This window comes from Podarcis tiliguerta (genome assembly GCF_965153285.1).
Source record: "Podarcis tiliguerta genome assembly, chromosome: 13".
NCBI classification, from domain to species: domain Eukaryota; kingdom Metazoa; phylum Chordata; class Lepidosauria; order Squamata; family Lacertidae; genus Podarcis; species Podarcis tiliguerta.
The window spans coordinates 11,480,464-11,503,762 of record NC_139546.1 but is presented as its reverse complement, the minus strand read 5'-3'; the positions used below and the strand labels follow the sequence as shown (position 1 = coordinate 11,503,762).

The window sequence follows — 23,299 nt, the reverse complement described above, 5'->3', positions numbered from 1 at the left end:
AAGCATTGCTTTTTTTTAACTTCCTACGCCTCATAGTAATGCAACATAACGGCCGGCTGACAACTGTAGGAGACATATCTTGTTGCTTGTTTAAAGAAAATTACCGTATTTTTTGCTCTATAGGACTCACTTTTTCCCTCCTAAAAAGTAAGGGGAAATGTGTGTGTGTCTTATGGAGCGAATGCAGGCTGCGCAGCTATCCCAGAAGCCAAAACAGCAAGAGGGATCGCTGCTTTCGCTGCACAGTGATCCCTCTTCTTGGTCTGGCTTCTGAGTTTCAGAATATTTTTTTTCTTGTTTTCCTCCTCCAAAAACTAGGTGCGTCTTATGGTCTGGTGCGTCTTATAGAGCAAAAAATACGGTAGCTTTTAGTAGAAGCCAAGTGAATTGTGGATTACTGTATCTCTTTCTCCTATTAACTCAGGTATGGTTTTAAAAATCATTTTCCATACCATTAACTCTTGAATAACTTTCACACCATAAGATCACAACATGTTAAAGTGAAATATAGTTCATCTGAATTCTTATGCACACTTACCTGGCACTTGCAAAGGATTGCATTGTTAGTAGGGCAGGTGAACAGACCCTTGGGCTAAATCACTACAAACCTACAGGTAAGGATATAGAAATTTGATGTTGCAGGGGCTGAGTTGCTTAGATAACCATCAGTCAAATGGTATCCTTGAGTAAAATGATGAGGAAGGGGATAGTGAGCACAAGAGCTACTGTTTTTGTAATATCTCTGTAGTCAAAGTGAGAAGATATTAACCTCCCAATCTGGACAGCCTAGATCAGGCATGAACTCTGCAAAAATGATATACCTGGGAGACAAAATGTTGACAACAGGAAAAAACCCACCTTGGGTCCATTGACAGACCAGCGCATCAAAGAGAATTTAGTATATACTAAATGCACTATGTGGCTAGTCTTAGTCTACTCAGGTAATGTCTGAGTATGTGTCAGTGCAATAAATTTTTATCCATCCTAGTCTTGTATTACCGTATAAGACTAGGGTGGTGTTTTTTTTACTGAAAAAATAGGTTTAAAATTGGGGCTCGTCTTATACATGGGTAGTGCTGAGGGGTGTTTTCTTAATTTTCTTCCAAAAATAGTCTTATACACGGAAAAATACGGTATATTCTGGGCTCAGCATTTCAAACATTGAAAAGAGTCTGCATAAAAATTGTTTGGATCAATGTACTTGAGTGTAGTGACTATGAAATGTCAAAACTTTTTTTAACCCAAGAACAAAAATGTTTGGTACAGTGGTACCTCGGGTTACAGACGCTTCAGGTTACAGACTTTTCAGGTTACAGACTCCGCTAACCCAGAAATAATACCTTGGGTTAAGAACTTTGCTTCAGGATGAGAACAGAAATCGTGCTCCGGCAGCGCGGTGGCAGCAGGATGCCCCATTAGCTAAAGTGGTGCTTCAGGTTAAGAACAGTTTCAGGTTAAGAACGGATCTCCGGAAGGAATTAAGTACTTAACCTGAGGTACCACTGTAATGGGATGTATTTTATGTGTTTTGAAACTTTTAAGTGCAATGAAATAAGGAACCAGGTGATCACAGGTATGGTCAGCAACCATCCTGTTATGATGGTTATAATCATTGTTGCAATTGCACTAAATGGCTGGGACCATGATGGTCCAATTCTACGTTACATTTGCTGGTGTTTGTGGAAGACTGCCACCACCTACGTGAATGATGAATGTTTGAATTGAAAGTGATTAATATGTAGGCTACTGGGAGTTGTGCAAGCCAACAGTGAATTATGTAGCTGTTATTTCTTCCCTTTTAGGTAAAAAACGTATGCGAGTATAGAAGCAAACTGATCTCCCAGTTTTGGAAATTGCACATGGGTTCAAAGAGATGCCCAAACTGCAAGTAAGTATATCCATTTGATCAGAAGCCAATTAACCTTATAAGGGCTGTTTCTTTCCCCTCCCCAGCAATAACTGTTAAAATTCTGTACGCTGCTTTTAACAATTGCAATGTTGTCCTTTTTTACTCTTTCTTCAAGAGCGGGAAGATCGCTCGTCCGAAAAGAGCACAACAGCAAGCTCACTGTAACTTACCCTACCACGGTAATCAAGTCAGGCAAACAGGTGGTTGTGGAGGAAGCAGCGAGTACGTATGTCGTTGCATTGAAATGTATTTTCAGAGAAAGTATAACTTCTCATTTACTTTAAAAGCCTTTGTTTATTTTTTTAAAAAAGATTATTAGCAATTTCAGCATAACAAAATTTCAAAACATATCATATTCATTATTTTTTCCCCTTCTCCCTATCAAACCCTCCCCCCAAGATTTCCCTCAGCTCCTCTCTCTGATTTATCAGCACATATTATTCTCTGCATGTTATAAAATTATACATATCCTTACATTATCTATCTACCAAGTTACCAACCAATAAATTTGTGTATGTTTATTCAAAACCTGCCAAGGAGTCCAGTTCATTTTGTTGTCTTTTTAGATAATTTGTATAAAGCTCCCATTCTTCCTTAAAGTCACAGTTGTCCTTGTCCCACAATTTGTATGTCGGTTTAGCAAGCTCCGCGTAGCTCATCAATTTTTCCTGCCACTGTTCTTTCGTTGTGATTTCCTCGTTCTTCCACCCTTGTGCTATCAAGACTCTTGCCGCTGTTGTAGCATACATGAATAAGTTTTTTGTTTTCCTTGGCAGGTCTTGTCCTACAATCCCTAACAAAAATGCTTCTGGTTTTTTTTACAAATTTCATTTTAAACATTTTTTTCAATTCATTGTATATCATTTCCCAATTTTTTTTAAACTTCTTTACATTCCCACCACATATGATAAAAAGGCCTTTCTTTTTCTTTACATGTCCAACATATGTTTGACCCGGCTTTGTACATTTTTGCTATCTGTACTGGTGTGGTATACCATCTATACATCATTTTCATATAATTTTCTTTCAAAAGAGAACAATTTTTCCCATTCCTCAAATTGTATATTATGTCCTGTGCCCATTTGATCATAACTGATTTGACTTCCTCATCTTTTGTTTCCCATTCTAGCAGAATACTATATGCTTTCTTCAACAGCTTCCCAAATTCTTATTTTTATTTACTTGGAGCTGTTCCTTTGTGACTGGCTATATCAAAGACCCAATGGGTGGATGCATAGCTAGAATATTTAGAAGTTTAGCTTACCATTTGTGTGTGCAGCATTCCACTGGGATTGGTTGTAGCTGACTGCTGCTGGTATTGAACAAGTGCAGTTTTTATTAGTTTGTGTTTCAATTGTATGAAATTCTACAAATAACTTACGATGGAATTTTTATGGTGTTTTTTTCCAATCCATAAACTTTAACTCCTTAGCCATAGATGAAACCCAGCTGGGAAAACGTGGCTATATGACACCTGCTATTGCCAAAAAACATGTTGAAGCCTTGTGGAAGAATGAAGGTAAGTGATTGGTCCTTATTTATATTTGGGGTGTGTCTTGTGTCTGTCCATATTTATGGATGCAGCGTATAGAATAATTCCTGTTGTGGGTTTGATTTTTGTTATGTTTTGAGAATTCCTTGCTCTTGGCATCGAGACATCTCAGATGGTTGAGAGGTGCTACGTCTGCCTCTTCCAAATACTGCGAAAGGGTGTATCCTGTGACATCAGTACAGTGGTGCCCCGCAAAACGAATGCCTCGCAAGACGGAAAACCCGCTAGACGAAAGGGTTTTCCGTTTTGGAGGTGCTTTGCAAAACGAATTTGCTATGGGCTTGCTTCGCAAGACGAAAATGTCTTGCGATTCCTGGGGTTTTTTTTCCCCTCCCCCCCTTTTTCCCAAGCCCCTAAGCCGCTTAACAGCTGATCGCTAAGCCGCTTAACAGCTGATCTAAGCCGCTTATCAGCTGATCTAAGCCGCTAATAGCCTTTTAGCAGCTAATCCGCTAATCCCTAAAGCCTGTAATAGCCGCTAATAGCCTTTTAGCAGCTAATCCGCTAATCCCTTAAGCCTTTAATAGCCGCTAATAGCGCTAATCCGCTAATGGGCTTGCTTCGCAAGACGAAAAAAACCACAAGACAAAGAGACTCACGGAACGGATTCTTTTCGTCTTGCGAGGCACCACTGTATCTGGTCTTGTCTGTGGGTAGAAAGAACTGAAAATGTGTCTCACTTCTCAAGTTGAGGGACTTGTGCTATATCTAAAATATTTGCAGTGTACACCAGGGCTCAGCCCAGATGTCGTCGTGCCCAGAGTAGAAAGTTCAAGAACTGCTGCTAATTAACATGGCGCACAGTCCAACAGGATGCTTTCCCGAGCAGGCTTCATTAAAATAGTTGGGAGCTGTGCAAAACTTGTATTCCATGCAGCTTCCGTTTATTTCAATCCCAGTGGATTTTGTTTTGTGTGCCAGATTTGGGTGTTGCCCAGCCTGCCACCCATCATCATATTTCACAGTTGCATCTGACCCTGTTGCCTTTTGGTTGTGGGTTTTTGGGTGGCACTAGAAGATTTATAATGGCAGTTTCAAAGGTTGTAAAGGTAAAGGGACCCCATTAGGTCCAGTCGTGGCCAACTCTGGGGTTGCGGCGCTCATCTCGCTTTCATGGCCGAGGGAGCCGGCGTACAGCTTCCGGGTCATGTGGCCAGCATGACTTAGCTGCTTCTAGCGAACCAGAGCAGCACACAGAAACACCGTTTCCTTCCCGCCAGAGCAGTACCTATTTATCTACTTGCACGTGCTTTCGAACTGCTAGGTTGGCAGGAGCTGGGACCAGGAGCTCACCCCGTCGCGGGGATTCGAACCACCGACCTTCTGATCGGCTCTGTGGTTTAACCCACAGCGCCACCTGCGTCCCTTCAAAGGTTTTAGGAGGATATAAATTATGTCCATGCCACAGCCATGAATACACAGGAAACTATCAAATGGATTTGTTGGAAAGCATACCTTGTAGGTGTGTGTTCTGCGAACAATTTGTATTTACACCTGTTTTTGTGTGTGACAGCTTTGACCTAAATGTAGCAAGGTGCTAATGCTTCTTTCTTCTGTTTTTAGGTTTTTTCCTTTGCAAGCTTCTCTCTGGCATGACAGCCATTGGCGATTCAAGTTTCAATCCTGATATGTTCTTCCTCGATAAAATTGTTGTTCCACCTTCCAGGTAACGAAGCACTTTTGGACTTTTATTTCACAGTGTGATCCTGAAAGGTTTTACTGATTTACAGTTGTGATTTGTATCAGCTCTAGAAAGAGGGTATTGTTTATCTCTGGTTATAGATATCGTCCCGTGAATCGCATTGCAGACCAGATGTTTGCAAATGGTCAGACAGTGAACTTGCAAGCTGTGATGAAGGATGCTCTTCTGACTCGGAAGCTTCTGGCTTTCATAGCTCAGGAACAGTGTCAGTCGTTGCAAATTGAAGAAGGAGACCTGAAGACGGTAAGGTCAGGAGGACCTGTTCAGTGTCCGTTGTATCAGTGGAAAATGCATGCGGTTAAAAGAAGAGTTTGGATTTGATATCCCGCCTTTCACTCCCTTTAAGGAGTCTCAAAGCGGTTAACATTCTCCTTTCCCTTCCTCCCCCACAACAAACACTCTGTGAGGTGAGTGGGGCTGAGAGACTTCAAAGAAGTGTGACTGGCCCAAGGTCACCCAGCAGCTGCATGTGGAGGAGCGGAGACGCGAACCCGGTTCCCCAGATTACGAGACTACCGCTCTTAACCACTACACCACACTGGCTTTTTGACCTCAGTAGTTTTGTTTTTATGTTTCACAGATAAACACAGATAAACAGCCTGTGGAGCCCCTGGACCGTTCTGTCTTGGTGACGATCCCAGGGCAGACTACTGCAGATAAGCTTTACAACATATGGATTCGTCTTCAGAGCCATGTAAATATTGTGTTCGACAGCGACATGGATAAGTTAATGTCTGAAAAGTACCCTGGTGTACGTCAGGTGAGAGCTGCAGAAATATTCAGTGTTTGGTTGAGTATTCTGAAGTTGTTGGAAGGGGTTGATACCTTGTGAACTACAGTCGTACCTGTTTTCGAACGGCTTAGTTCTCGAATGTTTTGGCTCCCGAACGCCACAAACTTGGAAGTGACTGTTCCTGTTTGTGAACTATTTTTGGAAGCCAAACTCCCAACAGGGCTTCTGATTGGCTGCAGGAGCTTCCTGCAGCCAATCAGAAGCCGTGCTTTGGTTTCCGAACGTTTTGGAAGTCGAACGGACTTCCTGAACCGATTCCGTTCGACTTCCAAGGTACGACTGTATTCCTGACACTTATTTATTTTGCATATTTTAAAAATGCTCTTCAGCGAAACAGCTCCCAGCACAGGTAACAATGAAATATAAAGAAGAGAATATCAAGACATTGTAGCAAAACAAACCAGTCCTAATAAAGCCAGCAATCAAGCAGCACTTAAGCTAAGTTAAGAGACAGAAGTTTAAAAGTCTGGGAGAATGAAAGAAAATAGTCATTTGGAGCCAAAAAAGATAGCAGAGAAGGCCTAACCAGGAGGGCCCAAGGAGTGGTAAGGGATTGTCATAAATGAAGTACCAGCACCAAAAATAAGTCTGTCAAGTCACTCCCCATCTCAAATATATTGGGGAGCCCACCTAGATGAGAGTTCTTCAGGTGGGCAGGCTGATAGGGGACCAGACTTCCTTCAGGTATCCAGGTCCCAAGCCGTGTTAAGGCTTTGAAGGTAAGCAGCAATGTTTCAAAATGTGCTCTAAAACGAACAAGAAGTCAGTGCAGTTCTTGTAAGTGCTGGCGTGATAGGGTTCCAGCTTTTAGTCCCAGTTAGTTTAGAATACAGCTGCTAGGCTTAAAAGTGTAATTCTCAAACAGCTTTTGAAAACAATGCATTGCGATATCCAATTCTGGATTTTTTCCAGAGCATGGATTACCAAAGCCAAGTTATCTCTGCCAGGAGGCTACAGCCCCATACCAGTCTTGGCTGATGAAAGCCACACAATGATATACAGGCCACCTGAATCTCTAGTGACAAAGTTGGGTTTAGGAGCATCCCCAGACCATAAACCTGATCTTTAAGGACATGGGAATAGCCAATAGGATGCCTTTGGATGTTGTTGTTGGGCTCCAACTCCCACCATCCCTGGCTGCCTCCTGGAGTATAAGATTTGAGAGGCCAGAGTTCCCCCTATGCCTGCTTTAGGGGGAGTAAATCCTCATCTGCTGAGCACCATTTCCTTGAGCAGACAAACCACATATCCACCAAATGTCCATTTTGTAAGGACCGAGTTTTAGATTATTGGCCCCCATCCAACAGTTCAGAACTTGCGCCATCTCACCTGACTTGAATGTAAATGAGAAGTTGAGTTAGGCGTCATTCACATATTGAGGGCACCTCACCAGATGACCTTCCCCAGCTTCAAGTTTCCTTGAACTTTTATGCTGAAAACCTAAATAGGTCAAAATAGTGAAAATGTCTGTCTCTCTCTCTCTCTCTCTCTCTCTCTCTCCCCCTCTCCCCCGAAACGTTTGTGATAAAGTTTCTGGAGAAAAAGGATGGCCTGTTCCGCAAGCATATGATGGGAAAGCGAGTGGATTATGCAGCTCGGTCAGTCATTTGCCCTGACATGTACATTCGGACCAATGAAATTGGCATTCCTATGGTAAGAGAAGCCTACTGTTTTTGGGGGACAGGAGGCGGGCAGGTGTGGAGGATTCCTTGGTCCTGAATGGGGTAACTGTGCCCCTGAAGGACCAGGTGCGCAGCCTGGGAGTCATTTTGGACTCACAGCTGTCCATGGAGGCGCAGGTCAAATCTGTATCCAGGGCAGCTGTTTACCAGCTCCATCTGGTATGTAGACTGAGACCCTATCTGCCTGCAGACTGTCTCGCCAGAGTGGTGCATGCTCTGGTTATCTCCCGCTTGGACTACTGCGATGCGCTGTACGTGGGGCTACCTTTGAAGGTGACCCGGAAACTACAACTAATCCAGAATGCGGCAGCTAGACTGGTGACTGGGAGCGGCCGCCAAGACCATATAACACCGGTCTTGAAAGACCTACATTGGCTCCCAGTACATTTCCGAGCACAATTCAAAGTGTTGGTGCTGACCTTTAAAGCCCTAAACAGCCTCGGTCCAGTATATCTGAAGGAGCGTCTCCACCTCCATCGTTCTGCCCGGACACTGAGGTCCAGCTCCGAGGGCCTTCTGGTGGTTCCCTCACTGCGAGAGGCCAAGTTACAGGGAACCAGGCAGAGGGCCTTCTCGGTAGTGGCGCCTGCCCTGTGGAACACCCTCCCATCAGATGTCAAAGCGATAAACAACTACCTGACATTCAGAAGACATCTGAAGGCAGCCCTGTTCAGGGAAGTTTTTAATATGTGACATTTTAGTGTATTTTTCATCTTTGTTGGAAGCCGCCCAGAGTGGCTGGGGAAACCCAGCCAGATGGGCAGGGTACAAATAAATTATTATTATTATTATTATTATTATTATTATTATTATTACTTAGTACAGAAGGTGGTTTATCATTTTGGAGATTTGGGGGGTTGGCATTTTTATACCTTTCCATGATTTTGGAATATGTTGTCTTTTTTAATAATAATAATAATAATAATAATAATTGTTCTTGTACCCCACCCATCTGATTGGGTTCCTTGCAACGGAATATACAGTAGTACCTTGGTTTACAAACTTAATCCGTTCCGGAAGTCCGTTCTTAAACCAAGGCATGCTTTCCCATAGTAGCGGAGGACTCAATTTGCACTCAACAGGAAGCGGAACATGTTCTGCTTCCAAGGCAAAGTTCACAAACCGAAACACCTACTTCTGGGTTTGCAACATTCTTAATCCAAGTTCCAAAATCCATAAACTAAGCTGATCTTAAACCAGGGTACCACTGAAATAGAACACAACAAAACCTTTAGCATTCAAAGCTTCCTGAAACAGGGCTGCCTTCAGATGTCTATGAAAAGTCATATAATTGTTTTGCTCTTTCACATCTGATGGAAGGGGGTTCTACAGGGGGCATGTAACTACCAAGAAGGCCTTCTGCCTGGTTCCCTGTAACTTCACTTCTTGCAGTGAGGGAACCGCCAGAAGGCTGGACCCTACTTCTAAAGCTGAGAATTTGTGTCCTCTAATCTATTTCCTCTGAAACATCTTGCAGTGATGATTGGTCAGGTAGGCTTCATTGGGAACACATAATTTTCAATGACTATGTGTGTATCACCACCAATATACACACCACTTTGCAAAGTAACATCAGCCAAAAAAAGGACCCACATGGAGGCAACAAACTAAATGTACAGAGAAGGATGGACTGAAAGAGAAAGAAGAAGGAATGATAAAAGGGAAGGCCAGCTTATTTTGACCTTGCTGCAGTTGTGGGTGAGAGTTAAAAGCCTATGACAGTGAACAATATTTATCTCGCTAGTACACTGATTACTTAGTCTTAGTAAGGAGAATGGAAGTGAATCTCTGCTCTTGTGATACCACGGACAAGAACTTGATCCTTGCCTTTGCTTTTTCTTCCTTGTAGGTGTTTGCTACCAAGCTGACTTATCCTCAGCCTGTAACTCCCTGGAACGTCCAAGAATTGAGGCAGGCGGTCATCAATGGTCCCAATGAGCACCCAGGTGCTTCCATGGTTATCAACGAAGATGGGTCTCGCACGATACTGAGCACAGCCAGTCAGACCCAGAGGGAAGCCATAGCCAAGCAACTTCTGACTCCTTCCACGGGGGCACCGAAACCAGGGATAAAAATTGTGAGTAGAGTTGCTTCACACATATAAGGGCCCTTCAGGGCAGCCAACATGGTGCTCTCCAAATGGTTGGGAGTCCAGTGGTCAGGGATGATGGGAGTTGTAGTCCCATCATCCCTGACCGTTGTAGGGGGAGGCCATCATATTGGATGCCCCTGACCTAGAAGTTAGGATGATGAGGTTAAAGACTTAAAACAAAAAAATCCACAACCCTCCCTGGCTAGATGACTCAGCTTGCATCATTGAAGATTACAGTGGTACCCCGCAAGACGAATAACTCGCTAGACGAAAGGGTTTTTCGTTTTCTGAGGTGCTTCGCAAGACGGATTTTCCTAAGGGCTTGCTTCGCTAGACAAAACGGCCCTGCCTCTCATGTCATGGCGACGGTCACTGCACGCACGCACGCTCGCTTCCCCGCTCCTCCGGCTCCCTCCCACCTTCTGGCTGACAGCCGACCTTCCGGCTGCCTTGCGCCGCTGCCCACCGCCCTCGCGCGCTCCCCTCAGAGAGCCGTTGCCGCCAGCAGCCAGCGTTGCAGCTGGAGTCGCGCTCCTGAGCCCCGCTGCCCTCCAGCAGCTGCGTCGCGCGGTGGCCACAACGAGCGGGTGAGTCCGAGGTACCGGCTGCGGCAGCTGTCCTGCTTCTCCACCCCCCACCGTTGTTAGTGTTTAAATGCAGTGGTGCTTCGCAAGACGAAAAAACTCGCACAACGAAAAAACTCGCGGAACGAATTAATTTCGTCTTGCGAGGCACCACTGTACAGGACTTCTACCGATCCACCGCCAAGCTGGCTCCATCAGGTCCAAAACTTAGAGCAAGGGGTGCAGGATAATCTGGTCCCCTCTCAACACCCTCCCCAGTCGAGGGAACACACGTCTCTCCTTAGGCAAATGGAACATTGCTTTCTGAAGCCCCAGTATCTGATAGTCTGAACAGAAGGTGCTGGACCACTAGGTGAAAGGCAGATTCTGGTTTCTCCTTACTTCTCTGTGAATTCTCCTTCCACTTTGGCTGGCTGTGTCCTTTTAAACATGCTTTGGGGGGTGCTTTGTTGGTTTGTTTTCATTTTAATTGTGTATTTTGAGTTCTCATCTTGTTGTGAACTACCCTGTGATCTTCTGATGAAGGGTGGTACAGTGGTACCTTGGGTTACATACGCTTCAGGTTACATACGCTTCAGGTTACAGACTCTGCTAACCCAGAAATAGTACCTCGGGTTAAGAACTTTGCTTCAGGATGAGAATAGCGGCAGCGGGAGGCCCCATTAGCTAAAGTGGTGCTTCAGGTTAAGAACAGTTTCAGGTTAAGTACGGACCTACGGAACGAATTAAGTACTTAACCTGAGGTACCACTGTATACAGATTAAACAAACGAAACAAGTAACGGACCATGAATAAAAAGAAGATTTCCTAGGAGGTTGTCATAACAAGACTCCTTCCTCCCCTTCCCCTGTATCCACTGGCTCCAATCTCATGTAATTGCTCAGGCCTGCAATGGATTCCATGAGAGTCCAGTGCCCCATTAGTTTTAGTCATAGAATCATAGAGTTGGAAGAGACCACAAGGGCCATCGAGTCCAACCCCCTGCCAAGCAGGAAACACCATCAGAGCACTCCTGACATATGGTTGTCAAGCCTCTGCTTAAAGACCTCCAAAGAAGGAGACTCCACCACACTCCTTGGCAGCAAATTCCACTGTCGAACAGCTCTTACTGTCAGGAAGTTCTTCCTAATGTTTAGGTGGAATCTTCTTTCTTGTAGTTTGGATCCATTGCTCCGTGTCCGCTTCTTTGGAGCCGCAGAAAACAACCTTTCTCCCTCCTCTATGTGACATCCTTTTATATATTTGAACATGGCTATCATATCGCCCCTTAACCTCCTCTTCTCCAGGCTAAACATGCCCAGCTCCCTTAGCCGTTCCTCATAAGGCATTGTTTCCAGGCCTTTGACCATTTTGGTTCCCCTCCTCTGGACACGTTCCAGTTTGTCAGTGTCCTTCTTGAACTGTGGTGCCCAGAACTGGACACAGCGTTAGCCGCTCTGAGCCCGGCTTCAGCTGGGGAGGGCGGGATATAAATAAATTTATTATTATTATTATTATTATTATTATTAGTCAATGGATTCCACCATCAAGGAAGAAGAAGGGAGAGACACAGGTTGCAGTTTCATAGCCTTTAGGAGGGAAGAAAGGCTCTGTGTCTCCTACTGTGTATTGAGAAAGAATCTTAACTCCCTTGGAAAGATTTCTTAATATGTGGCTGAACTTGAACCTCTTGCAGGTGTGCCGCCATATTAAAAATGGAGATGTCCTTTTGCTGAATCGGCAGCCTACCCTTCACAGACCTTCCATCCAAGCTCATCGAGCCAGGATCCTGCCCGAAGAGAAGGTCCTGAGGCTTCACTATGCCAACTGCAAAGCCTACAACGCTGATTTTGACGGCGACGAAATGAACGCCCACTTCCCTCAGAACGAACTGGGCAGAGCTGAAGCCTACGTCCTGGCGTGTACTGACGAACAGTATCTTGTCCCCAAGGTGAACCGGGGAGCAAATTGTGTTGGACGTTGCTTGATTTCCCCCCTGCTTCCTTTGCGTTTTCCTTCTCTGTTTTTCAGCTATGTGGTGGTAGGAAAGATAACTCTTTATCTGTCAGTGGAGGAAACAGGATTGTGAACTTACAAAAAATATTGGCGGGCATGCATTGCCAGGCTTTGGAATTGGCATTGGATGCTCTGGGAGGGTCCAGCTGCAATCGATCTGCATGCCAATCCATGGAGCACAAGGCCTCTGAATGCAATTCAGCGCTGGCTGTGCACTGGGAGGTAGCCAGGGTGGTATAATTTTGTAACTGAGCTGTGGTACAACTCGAGGTGGGGTGTGGTTTTTTTTTTGGGGGGGGGAGCTTTTGAAAATAAAATCTAAGGCAGCGACTGGCAAAGTGACCAGCTTTGGGATGGGGGTCTAATAATAATGTCCACTGTGGTATTTTAAAGCATGGTTTTGTTGTTGTTGTTTAGTTGTGTCCGACTCTTCGTGACCCCATGGACCAGAGCACGCCAGGCACTCCTGTCTTTGTCCATGGAGTTTTCTTGGCAGGGATACTGGAGTGGCTTGCCGGTTCCTGCTCCAGGTGGATCACGTTTGGTCAAAACTCTCCACTATGACCTGTCCATCTTGGGTGCCCTGCTCGGCATAGTTCATAGCTTCTTTGAGTTATTCAAGCCTCTTCATCACGGCAAGGCAGTGATCCATGAAGGGGAAAGCATGGTTTAGCAATTGTAAAAATCCAGAGGGTATATGTGATGTCTTGAAGGGAGGGGATGGCAAAGTTTATTGCAGTGGCATTGTGCGGGGTGGCGGTGGGAAGAAGAGCAGTTAGCCCAGGCTTCCTTAACCTCGGCCCTCCAGATGTTTTTGGCCTACAACTCCCATGATCCCTAGCTAGCAGGACCAGTGGTCAGGGATGATGGGAATTGTAGTCTCAAAACATCTGGAGGGCCGAGGCTGAGGAAGCTTGAGTTAGCCCTTTTGCTGCGTGACATTTTGAGGAGCAAAATTCCCTCTCCAAAATGCGTTGCAGTCTGGAGAGGCCTTTCACGTTTTTCCACATCGGGGAGAAAGTGGGTGGTGGTGCTTATTGCAGAAGCAGCCTGTGGGGAAAGGGCTTTTCCTCAGCCTGCCTGCCTCCAATTACCGTATTTTTCGCTCTATAAGACTCACTTTTTCCCTCCTAAAAAGTAAAGGGAAATGTGTGTGCGTCTTATGGAGCGAATGCAGGCTGCGCAGCTATCCCAGAAGCCAGAACGGCAAGACGGATTGCTGCTTTCACTATGCAGCGATCCCTCTTGCTGTTCTGGCTTCTGAGATTCAGAATATTTTTTTTTCTTGTTTTCCTCATCCAAAAACTAGGTGCGTCTTGTGGTCTGGTGCGTCTTATAGAGCAAAAAATACGGTAACTTTGCAGCCTGCCCTAATGCTTATTTCCTTAAAGGGTCCATGCACCTTCCTGCTTCTAAGCCCCAGGATGGTTGCATTGCCTCACACATGTAAGCCCCTCTGAGCCACAGTCTCCCAGCCTGTAGCGTGGTGATAATAACAGTGGGCTGTTGGTTTTGTCCAAGGTCTTTTCCAAGTTAATTTGTAACTTAATCTTTCAAGTGCAGCGTTTAAAGGAGCTAATAGAATTTCCCACTGGACCTGCTAACATACTGCTTGACGCTTCCTTTTCTGTCTGGTGTATTTCTCAGGATGGGCAGCCGCTGGCAGGTTTGATCCAAGATCACATGATCTCTGGTACCAGTATGACCACACGGGGCTGCTTCTTCACTAGAGAACAGTACGTGGAACTTGTGTATCAAGGGCTGGTAGACAAAAAAGGAATGGTGAAGCTTCTCCCTCCAGCCATTATAAAGCCGCAACACCTGTGGACAGGGAAGCAGGTAGGTTAACCAGTACGCCTTAAATAAAATAGTCTGTTCAGAGTTGAACAGTATGATTTAAGGCTTGCCCTTTCACTGAAATAATGGGCACATTTTGTGTGTGTGTGTGTGTGTGTGTGTGTGTGTGTGTGTGTATACACATATATATACATATACGGTGATACCTTCGGTTGCGGGCGGGATCCGTTCCAGAGCTCTGGTCGGATCCCGAGGTTTTTGCAACCGGAGGTGCCTGCTCTGTGCATGCGCAGCAGAGCGCTTCTGCGCATGCATGCACAGCAAAACCTGGAAAAAATACTTCTGGGTTTGCCGCGTGTGTATCCTGAAGGATATGTAACCAGAGGTGCTTGTAAGTAGAGGTACTACTTACATATATACATGCTTACATACGTACATCTATCTATCTATCTACATCTCTGGAGTTATTGGATTGTGGTTTTTTGTTTGTTTGTATAATGCAGTTTCCCCTTGATAGTGTGAAGGAGCAATCTGTTAGCTATACACCTGATACTTGGAATGAGTCAAGCTGGTTAAGAATATGCCCCATCCCTCCTGCTGCTCTTGGCTGTGTTGCTGCCTGCTGAAACGGGATTGGAGACTCCCCAGTTTTCCTTTTAACATGCTGGGCTTTTCCATTATGTTTTTCCAGCCTCCTTCCATATTTTTCAGTCTTTTCTTCTCTCCCCCGCCCATAACGATTTTCCCCATTTTCCTCCAGCTCCCCTCACCTTTCCCCCCTGGAATTCGATTCTGTGAGCAGGGCTTGTTTGTTGTTATTTTTTATGCAGCACCTCCCTTTAGAGCATAATAGGTGCTTTCTAAATATATTTTCAGCTATTTTCTTTTATAAACCGCGCTTCATCTGAAGATTTCAGAGTGGTTCACAAAATAAAAATACAGGGCAAAAGCACAAAATGAAAAAGTGAAAACACGACAATACCCCCCCACAAAAAAACAATAAGATGGGTGAAGATGGCTAAAACAGAGATCCTTTTGATAGGTTGCCTTGTTGTTTTTGTGCAGTTCAGCGTTGTATGTATGTGCTTCCTGCTGTTCTATCCACAAAGGTGAATGCGCCATTTGCCAACACGTAGGGGTAGGTCAACGCCTTGAAGGGACTAACTGCACATCAGAACGAATTCCTTTTCCATTTGTAATCAAACCTTGTATTCCATCGCAGGTTGTTTCTACATTGTTAATCAATGTAATTCCAGAGGATCACATTCCACTGAACTTGCTTGGGAAAGCCAAGATTGATGGGAAAGCCTGGATGACAGGCTCTGCCAGTAGAATTCATGGATCGGGTCTTGCCTTTATGTGCGAATCGCAGGTATGGTTCGATGTTTAATAATGTACAGGGTCGACAAGGGTCCCAGAGTTTTGGCTGGCCTTGCTGGCCAGACAGGACAGTCCTTATTGACATATGAGCATATCCTGATCAATACAGGCAACTCCCCATTTATGCAGGGGTTATATTCCAAAGCACTGCACGTTTAAGTGAAATTGTGTATACAGTGGTGCCTCGCAAGACGAAAAGAATCCGTTCTGCGAGTCTTTTCGTCTTGCGGTTTTTTCGTCTTGCGAAGCATGCCCATTAGCGGATTAGCGCTATTAGTGCTATTGGCAGTTTAAGGGCTATTAACGGCTATTAAAGGCTTAAGGGATTAGCGGTTTAGCTGCTAAAAGGCTTTTAGCAGCTTAGTGCTTCAGAAAAAGGGGTTGGGGAGCGGAAAAAGCCCTCAAAAATTTTCGTCATTTTCGTCTTGTGAAGCAAGCCCAGAAGCAAGCCCATAGGGAAATTCGTCTTGCGAAGCGCCTCTGAAAACGGAAAACCCTTTCGTCTTGCGGGTTTTCCGTCTTGCGAGGCATTCGTCTTGCGGGGCACCACTGTATTTGAAACATCATTGAAATAGCCTGCAAATCCCACCTCGCCTCTGCCCTGTGCTGCCCCTTTTTGTGATGTTTTTGGGTCACTTCTGGGTTCAGCATGATGCACATATGTGCAGTCGCACACATATTGAACATGAGCAGATGGGGGTTGTCTGTACCTCTGAGGCTCCAGGCCCAGTCTGTCCACCCTGGCATTGTTATTACTATAATGAATTAAATTTCTATACCGTTCTTCATCTGAGGATCACAGAGCAGTTTACAGTATAAATGCAGGTCAAGGATCTGTGCTAAAAACCAAAATGGGCATCTAAAAGTGCACTAAAAGAGGAAGTTTCGGAGTGGGTGTAGTCAAGTCTTGACTTGGAAGTCTTTTATATCTGCCAGGTTGTCATCAGAAATGGAGAGCTGCTCTGTGGGGTGTTGGATAAGGCACATTATGGTAGCTCTGCCTATGGGCTGGTCCACTGCTGCCATGAGGTCTATGGTGGTGAGACCGGTGGAAAGGTGCTCACAGCTCTGGCTCGGCTCTTCACTGCCTACCTGCAGTTCTACAGAGGTTTTACAATGGGTGAGTGATCCAGTTCTCTTTCCTGTTTCTCTTAAAAAGAAGCACACAGTTGTTTCAGCACCCAAAATATTAATGAAAACATCTCCTAAAATGACACTTATTCTCTGATCCTTTGTTTGAAAGTAATCTGCACTTAAGGGACGTGGGTGGCGCTGTGGGTTAAACCACAGAGTCTAGGGCTTGCCGATCAAAAGGTCGGCGGTTCGAATCCCCGCAACGGGGTGAGCTCCCGTTGCTTGGTCCCTGCTCCTGCCAACCTAGCAGTTCGAAAGTACATCAGAGTGCAAGTAGATAAATAGGTACCGCTCCGGCGGGAAGGTAAACGGCATTTCTGTGCGCTGCTCTGGTTTGCCAGAAGCAGCTTAGTCATGCTGGCCACTGACCCGGAAGCTGTATGCTGGCTCCCTCGGCCAATAAAGCGAGATGAGCACCGCAACCCCAGAGTCGGCCACAACTGGACCTAATGGTCAGGGGTCCCTTTACCTTTAATCTGCATTTGGATGGTTCTCTCTTGGTTCAGTGTGTATCTTTTCTTTGTGAACTTTATTGACAAATAATGGTTCCCATTGATTGATTCCTATGAGGAATTTTCCAGTGTGTTCCTGACCATGGAATTTTGACTCCCCCTCCCAAAAGAAACCTTCTGAAACCTTAGTAAAGTACAGATCGCTACAGTTCCCCAGCCAACCTACAAAAGGCAGGTAAAGAAGTAAACATTCTGTCTGTTCAGCTGTCTGAACCTGTTGTGTGTAAAGTGCAGTTTGTGTACTAATTCCTCATGTTCGGATAGGTGAATGTTTGTCTCGCAAGCATTCGGGAAGCGCAACCTATGTGCATTTATGTTATGTGTGCCAGCGTGGTTGCTCGAGAGCGAACAGGCAAGACCCCCGCTGGTCTTTTCAAGGCTTTATTATCGGTGCAAAAACATTCACAGTGCAGAACATCTCCATTCCGTGTCTGCTCAGTCACTAGCAGAATCTGGGAGTGGGCAGTCCTTAAACTTTCCCCAGCAGAGCAGCCTTTTGACCCCCATCCTACGCCTCCCCTCTCTGCGCGTAAACCGACTGCGCAGAGAGGGCGTGGGCAAAGGGGGACCTGCCTCCCCACCCCCGCCCCCCGCTTTGCTCAGGCTCAGTGTTGTGGATCTCCTTGCATTCTCTGAGCCCTGCGCCCCTTCCCCACTGGAGACGGGGCTTCCCTCCTCTGCGGAGGAAGAGCTGCTTCTCACGATCTTCAGAGGCTCCCTGTAACCCAATTGCCCTTCCACCTCTGAGCTGATGGCAGTTCCCTGACAATATAGAATAGACAGTGGAGGATTTTTTTTTCTAATCTGTGGTTTAAGGCAAAGGTGGGGAACCTCAGACCCTCCAGGCCTCTCTATCCAGACCTTGGGACAATTACCCCCCAGGCTTCACCTTTACCCTCCCAGCTTTGCACTCAGCTCAAGTGCTTTAGCCTCGGAGCGTGTCCTTGGACATGCCTCTTGTTTAATTGGGGGGAGAGCGCTGTATATTGAAACCTCTTGACTTTTATCATGAGTGGAATGTAGCATACGGTACGTTCATTGCTTCTTCCGCTTTTGCCCCCTGCCCACCAGTGACATGTCCCCCCCCGCCTAATATTGCCCCTGAAGAAATGCAGCTTTCAGGTTGTGTCTTCCCTGGTTTAGAGGGTTACACTATATAAAAAAAGCTTCCAATAACGACTTCATTCATTATTTGCACTGTAGTCGTATTTTCTTCTGCCCTTTAAGTCTTTTGAAAGATTCTGCTCTTTGAACATATTTGGCAAAATTCATAAAAAGATAAAGGTAAAGGGACCCCTGACCATTAGGTCCAGTTGTGGCCGACTCTGGGGTTGCTGCACTCATCTCGCTTTATTGGCCGAGGGAGCCGGCGTACAGCTTCCGGGTCATGTGGCCGGCATGACTAAGCCGCTTCTGGCGAACCAGAGCAGCGCACAGAAATGCCGTTTACCTTCCCGCCGGAGCGGTACCTATTTATCTACTTGCACTTTGACGTGCTTTCAAACTGCTAGGTTGGCAGGAGCAGGGACCGAGCAACGGGAGCTCACGCCGTTGCAGGGATTCGAACCGCCGACCTTCTGATCGGCAAGTCCTAGGCTCTGTGGTTTAACCCACAGCACCACCCGCGTCCCTCATAAAAAGTTAGTTGCTTAAATAAAGTAATTGGTAAGCCAAGCAGAGCAGAAAGTCTGTCTGGGTTTACCAGAGAAGAGCTTCCTGAAGAAAAACCCTGAAGAAAAACTGTTGCTGAATCTCATGTGGGAGAGGGTAAGCACTCAGTTCTATCTTCTCATTGTAGGAGTTGAAGATATCTTGGTCAAACACCGGGCAGACCACAAGAGGCGCAAGATCATTAAAGAAAGCACCCGGTGTGGTACAAAGGTAAGCCGATACTTTTTGGGGGGGGGGGGGCTCACTTCCCCAACCACCTTGCATTGTTATACCTGACTTGTCCCTTAACACCGCCTTGTTCTTTTCAGGCTGTTCAAGCTGCGTTTAACTTGCCTCAAACCTCATTGGATGAGGAGGTCCGAGGGAAGTGGCAAGACGCCCATCTTCACAAAGACCAGAGAGATTTTAACATGGTCGACCTGAAATTCAAAGAGGAAGTCAACCATTACAGCAATGAGATTAACAAGGTTTGCATCAAGTAATTTGAGATCATCCTAACATAACGTTGGTTCATGTATTGGACTTCTTATCATTCCTAGGCAGTCTACAGAAATATAGATATAGATGCTTAAATACATTTGTTTGAGGAGCTCAGGGGCATGTAATATACAAGTTCTCCCATTTTATGATTGGAGCAATAAAGTGGCTTAGCTTAGACCCAAGCCTGCCCAGTGGGCCTTATAGATAGCAAGGGGAGTTGGGGACTCGACCTTTCCTGGTCGTAGTCCGGGTTCCTGCCCACTTCTTTTTTTTTTTTTAATAATAATATTTATTAGAAGTTTGAACGTTACAGGAAAAAAACACAAAAAAATAAAAGAAAAAATATATAAAAAGAGATAAAAAAAGAGAACAAAAAACACAATACATCAAAACACAAAAAGAAACAAAAACAATTAAAAACACATCCAGTATTTATCCTTATCTTTCATTAACTTATTTGCTCGACCTCCTCACACCTCCCTTTTTTGTATTCCAGTTATTAACTACATCTGCAAATCCTTTCCCGGGTTCCTGCCCACTTCACCACACTAGCTCTTGACAGAGTAATTCGTACTGCTTTTTCACTAAAGAAATTGTAGTTCCAGTAACAATATGCAGTCATACCTCATGTTACATTTGCTTCATGCTACATTTTTTCAGGTTTTGTCCTGCGGTGACCCAGAAGTACCAGAAAGGGTTACGCCGCTCGCGCATGTGCACAAGCGCTAAATCGCGCTTTGCGTATGCGCACAAGCGCCAAATCGCACTGCATACCTGCACAGATACGGCACTTCAGGTTGCACACTTTTCATGTTGCGAACGGGCCTCCGGAATGGATCCCGTTCGCAACCAGAGGTACCACTGCATAGAAAAGAGAGTTGGTTCTTTATTTTCCCCATTGGTTTCTTATATCCCCCCTATTTCTTGGTAGTGTCGTCCTGGCTTAAACAGTGACTTTGTTTCTTCTTTTATTCCCCCAAAACTGTAGGTGTGCATGCCTCTTGGACTTCACCGGCGTTTCCCAGAGAATAACTTGCAGCTGATGGTCCAGTCAGGAGCCAAAGGTTCTACTGTGAATACTATGCAGGTAGTGTTTTCAGACAGTGCAATTTAGCTGTAATCTGCAAAGCGAGATCAATATACCTTCCACGTCGTCCAGACTTCTGAACCAGGAGTGCTGTGCATAGCCAAGTGATAGCAGTGATTGATTTTGTGACCATTCAATACTACAAATCGTTCTGCTCTGAACATTCTTAATTTAGGACGCCAGTGAAGATTAGCTAGCCACCACTCCTGTCTACTTGTTTTCAGTTCTTCTTGTTGGTATTTAAATGCATAAATATCAGAGAGAAATGACAGGGATCTTTTTAGATTACAGTGGTACCTCGAGTTAAGTACTTAATTCGTTCTGGAGGTCTGTTCTTAACCTGAAACTGTTCTTAACTTGAAGCACCACTTTAGCTAATGGGGCCTCCTGCTGCCGCTGCGCCGCCGGAGCACAATTTCTGTTCTCATCCTGAAGCAAAGTTCTTAACCCGAGGTACTATTTCTGGGTTAGCGGAGTCTGTAACCTGAAGCATCTGTAACCCGAGGTACCACTGTATTCTAGTAGGATGAAAATTGCAGGTTACGTGACAGAACTTGAATATGAGGAAAATAATAATAATAATGTTTTAACTCAACATGTTTTTAAAGAGCTATAGTTTTATTTGAAGAAGTCAAAGAAGTAAGCTAGTTAATTCTGATCTGATCTTGTGTTTGTATCTCATTGTGTATCTCTCTTGGCTTCTTAAAGATTTCTTGCTTGCTGGGCCAGATTGAGTTGGAAGGTCGAAGGCCTCCCTTGATGCCATCCGGCAAATCGTTGCCATGTTTCCAACCTTATGACTTCCCCCCCAGATCAGGGGGGTTTGTGGCTGGCAGATTCCTCACTGGCATTAAACCGCCCGTAAGTTCTTCCGCCTTGACTCTTTTTCTCTGGGCTGCATTTCTCTCATGTGACTTAAACGTACCTTCAAGCTGACATAATCTAATACCATTTTGTCTCTGTTCTGTTGGATATTGCCAGTTTTAAGCAGAGCCTTACGTAGCGTGCTGCTGCCTGGTTACGTGGGGCAAGAGTCCTTTTCTCACAGAGGTTATATTTGTGCTTTAGGAGTACTTCTTCCATTGTATGGCTGGTAGGGAGGGTCTAGTGGACACAGCTGTCAAAACCAGTCGGTCTGGATACCTTCAAAGGTAAGAGCTGTTTTATTACAGTGTTTCTGTTTTTACACTTACCGATCTTACTGCCTCGGTGAGTGGCGTGCAGTGGAATTTTCCATAGGGGAACAGTTAGGGCCAGGCATGCCAGCTTGCAAGGGCGATTGGAGCAGACGTCGACATTGCACACATGAGCATCACACCTCCTTCCCTAAGACTTTGGGAAGAAGGTGCCAGGCCTCTGACAAGATGCTGGAATCCTGCTGCCTCCTTCCCAAAGTCTACTTGGCTTTGGGAAGGTCCGGGAGGGCTCTTGGACCCTGTCGGAGCATCGTGCCTCCCTCCCTAAACTGGGCAGAAGCTTCCTGGGCTTTGGGAGGGAGGCACCAGACTTTAATACTCTAATTTACTTGGTTCGAATCCCCACGACGGGGTGAGCTCCCATTGCTCTGTCCCAGCTCCTGCCTACCTAGCAGTTCGAAAGCACACCAGTGCAAGTAGATAAATAGGTACCGCTGCAGCGGGAAGGTAAATGGAATTTCCGTGCGCCCTGGCTCCCGTCATGGTGTTCCCTTGTGCCAGAATGCTGGCCACATGACCCGGAAAGCTGTCTGTGGACAAACTCCGGCTCCCTCGGCCTGAAAGCAAGATGAGCACCGCAACCCCAGAGTTGCCTTTGACTGGACTTAACCATCCAGGGGTCCTTTATCTTTTACCGTTACCGGGAACATTTAGGGGACTAACGTAGTCCCCCTAGTCCACCACTGTGCTGCCTATTTCTAATCAGCAAGGAGCAAACTATTTAGCCGTCTTAAATATAGCCTCATGTCAAATTGATTATTAGTGAGCATGCATTGTGCTGTGCTGTATCCAGTGGCTGCATTTCTAAAGTTTCTTAAAGGTAAAGGTAAAGGGACCCCTGACCATTAGGTCCAGTCGTGGCTGACTCTGGGGTTGCAGCGCTCATCTCGCTTTATTGGCCGAGGGAGCCAGCATACAGCTTCCGGCTCATGTGGCCAGCATGACTAAGCCGCTTCTGGTGAACCAGAGCAGCGCACAGAAATGCCGTTTACCTTCCCGCTGCAGCGGTACCTATTTATCTACTTGCACTTTGATGTGCTTTCGAACTGCTAGGTTGGCAGGAGCAGGGACCGAGCAACGGGAGCTCACCCCGTCGCGGGGATTCGAACCGCCGACCTTCTGATCGGCAAGTCCTAGGCTCTGTGATTTAACCCACAGCGCCAACCAACGTCCCCAAAGACACCGTCGTCCCTGGGTGGGCTCGAACCACCAACCTTTCGGCTAACAGCCGAACGCGCTAACCGATTGCGCCACATAGACCGGCTTTCTTAGTAAAGTTTCTTAGTAAATCTTTAAAGACACTGATTTCGGGGTCCCCTAACATTCTCCTCCTCTTGTCACGCTAATCTTTGTGCAGGTGTATCATAAAACATTTGGAAGGGCTGATAGTTCACTATGACCTGACTGTGCGAGACAGCGATGGCAGCCTAGTCCAGTTTCTCTATGGAGAAGATGGCCTAGACATCCCCAAGACCCAGTTCTTGCATTCCAAGCAGTTCCCTTTCATCACAGATAACCACAAGGTAGGGTTTTCTGAGGAGATTTCACCCCTCCCATATCCAAGAATCTGCTGATGAGTCTGGTGATTTTCCAGTGAGGAGGGGCGGTGTTCTGCTCTCTACTTATTCCGCTCCAGCCTAACATCAAAGTGTCAGTCAGTGTCCGAGAGAGAGAGAGAGAGAGAGAGAGAGAGAGAGACTGAGTGTTAGAGAGAGATCGTGTGTATAGATAAG

At 45.7% G+C, this 23,299-nt stretch overlaps 1 protein-coding gene across 1 annotated transcript in view; it reads left to right on the top strand.

Annotated features, from left to right (window-relative positions):
• The window catches only part of POLR1A (RNA polymerase I subunit A), a 43,589-nt gene that overhangs the window by 3,518 nt on the left and 16,772 nt on the right, over positions 1-23,299 (top strand). The window contains exons 5-22 of the mRNA XM_083407380.1: positions 1,803-1,888; positions 2,025-2,131; positions 3,342-3,428; positions 5,025-5,127; positions 5,244-5,406; positions 5,744-5,923; positions 7,487-7,609; positions 9,488-9,715; positions 11,990-12,244; positions 13,957-14,148; positions 15,329-15,478; positions 16,423-16,606; positions 18,931-19,013; positions 19,112-19,270; positions 20,272-20,370; positions 21,079-21,231; positions 21,439-21,521; positions 22,924-23,089. Coding sequence (XP_083263506.1) covers positions 1,803-1,888; positions 2,025-2,131; positions 3,342-3,428; positions 5,025-5,127; positions 5,244-5,406; positions 5,744-5,923; positions 7,487-7,609; positions 9,488-9,715; positions 11,990-12,244; positions 13,957-14,148; positions 15,329-15,478; positions 16,423-16,606; positions 18,931-19,013; positions 19,112-19,270; positions 20,272-20,370; positions 21,079-21,231; positions 21,439-21,521; positions 22,924-23,089 — 2,601 coding nt within the window. The remainder of the gene's footprint in view (positions 1-1,802; positions 1,889-2,024; positions 2,132-3,341; positions 3,429-5,024; positions 5,128-5,243; positions 5,407-5,743; positions 5,924-7,486; positions 7,610-9,487; positions 9,716-11,989; positions 12,245-13,956; positions 14,149-15,328; positions 15,479-16,422; positions 16,607-18,930; positions 19,014-19,111; positions 19,271-20,271; positions 20,371-21,078; positions 21,232-21,438; positions 21,522-22,923; positions 23,090-23,299) is intronic.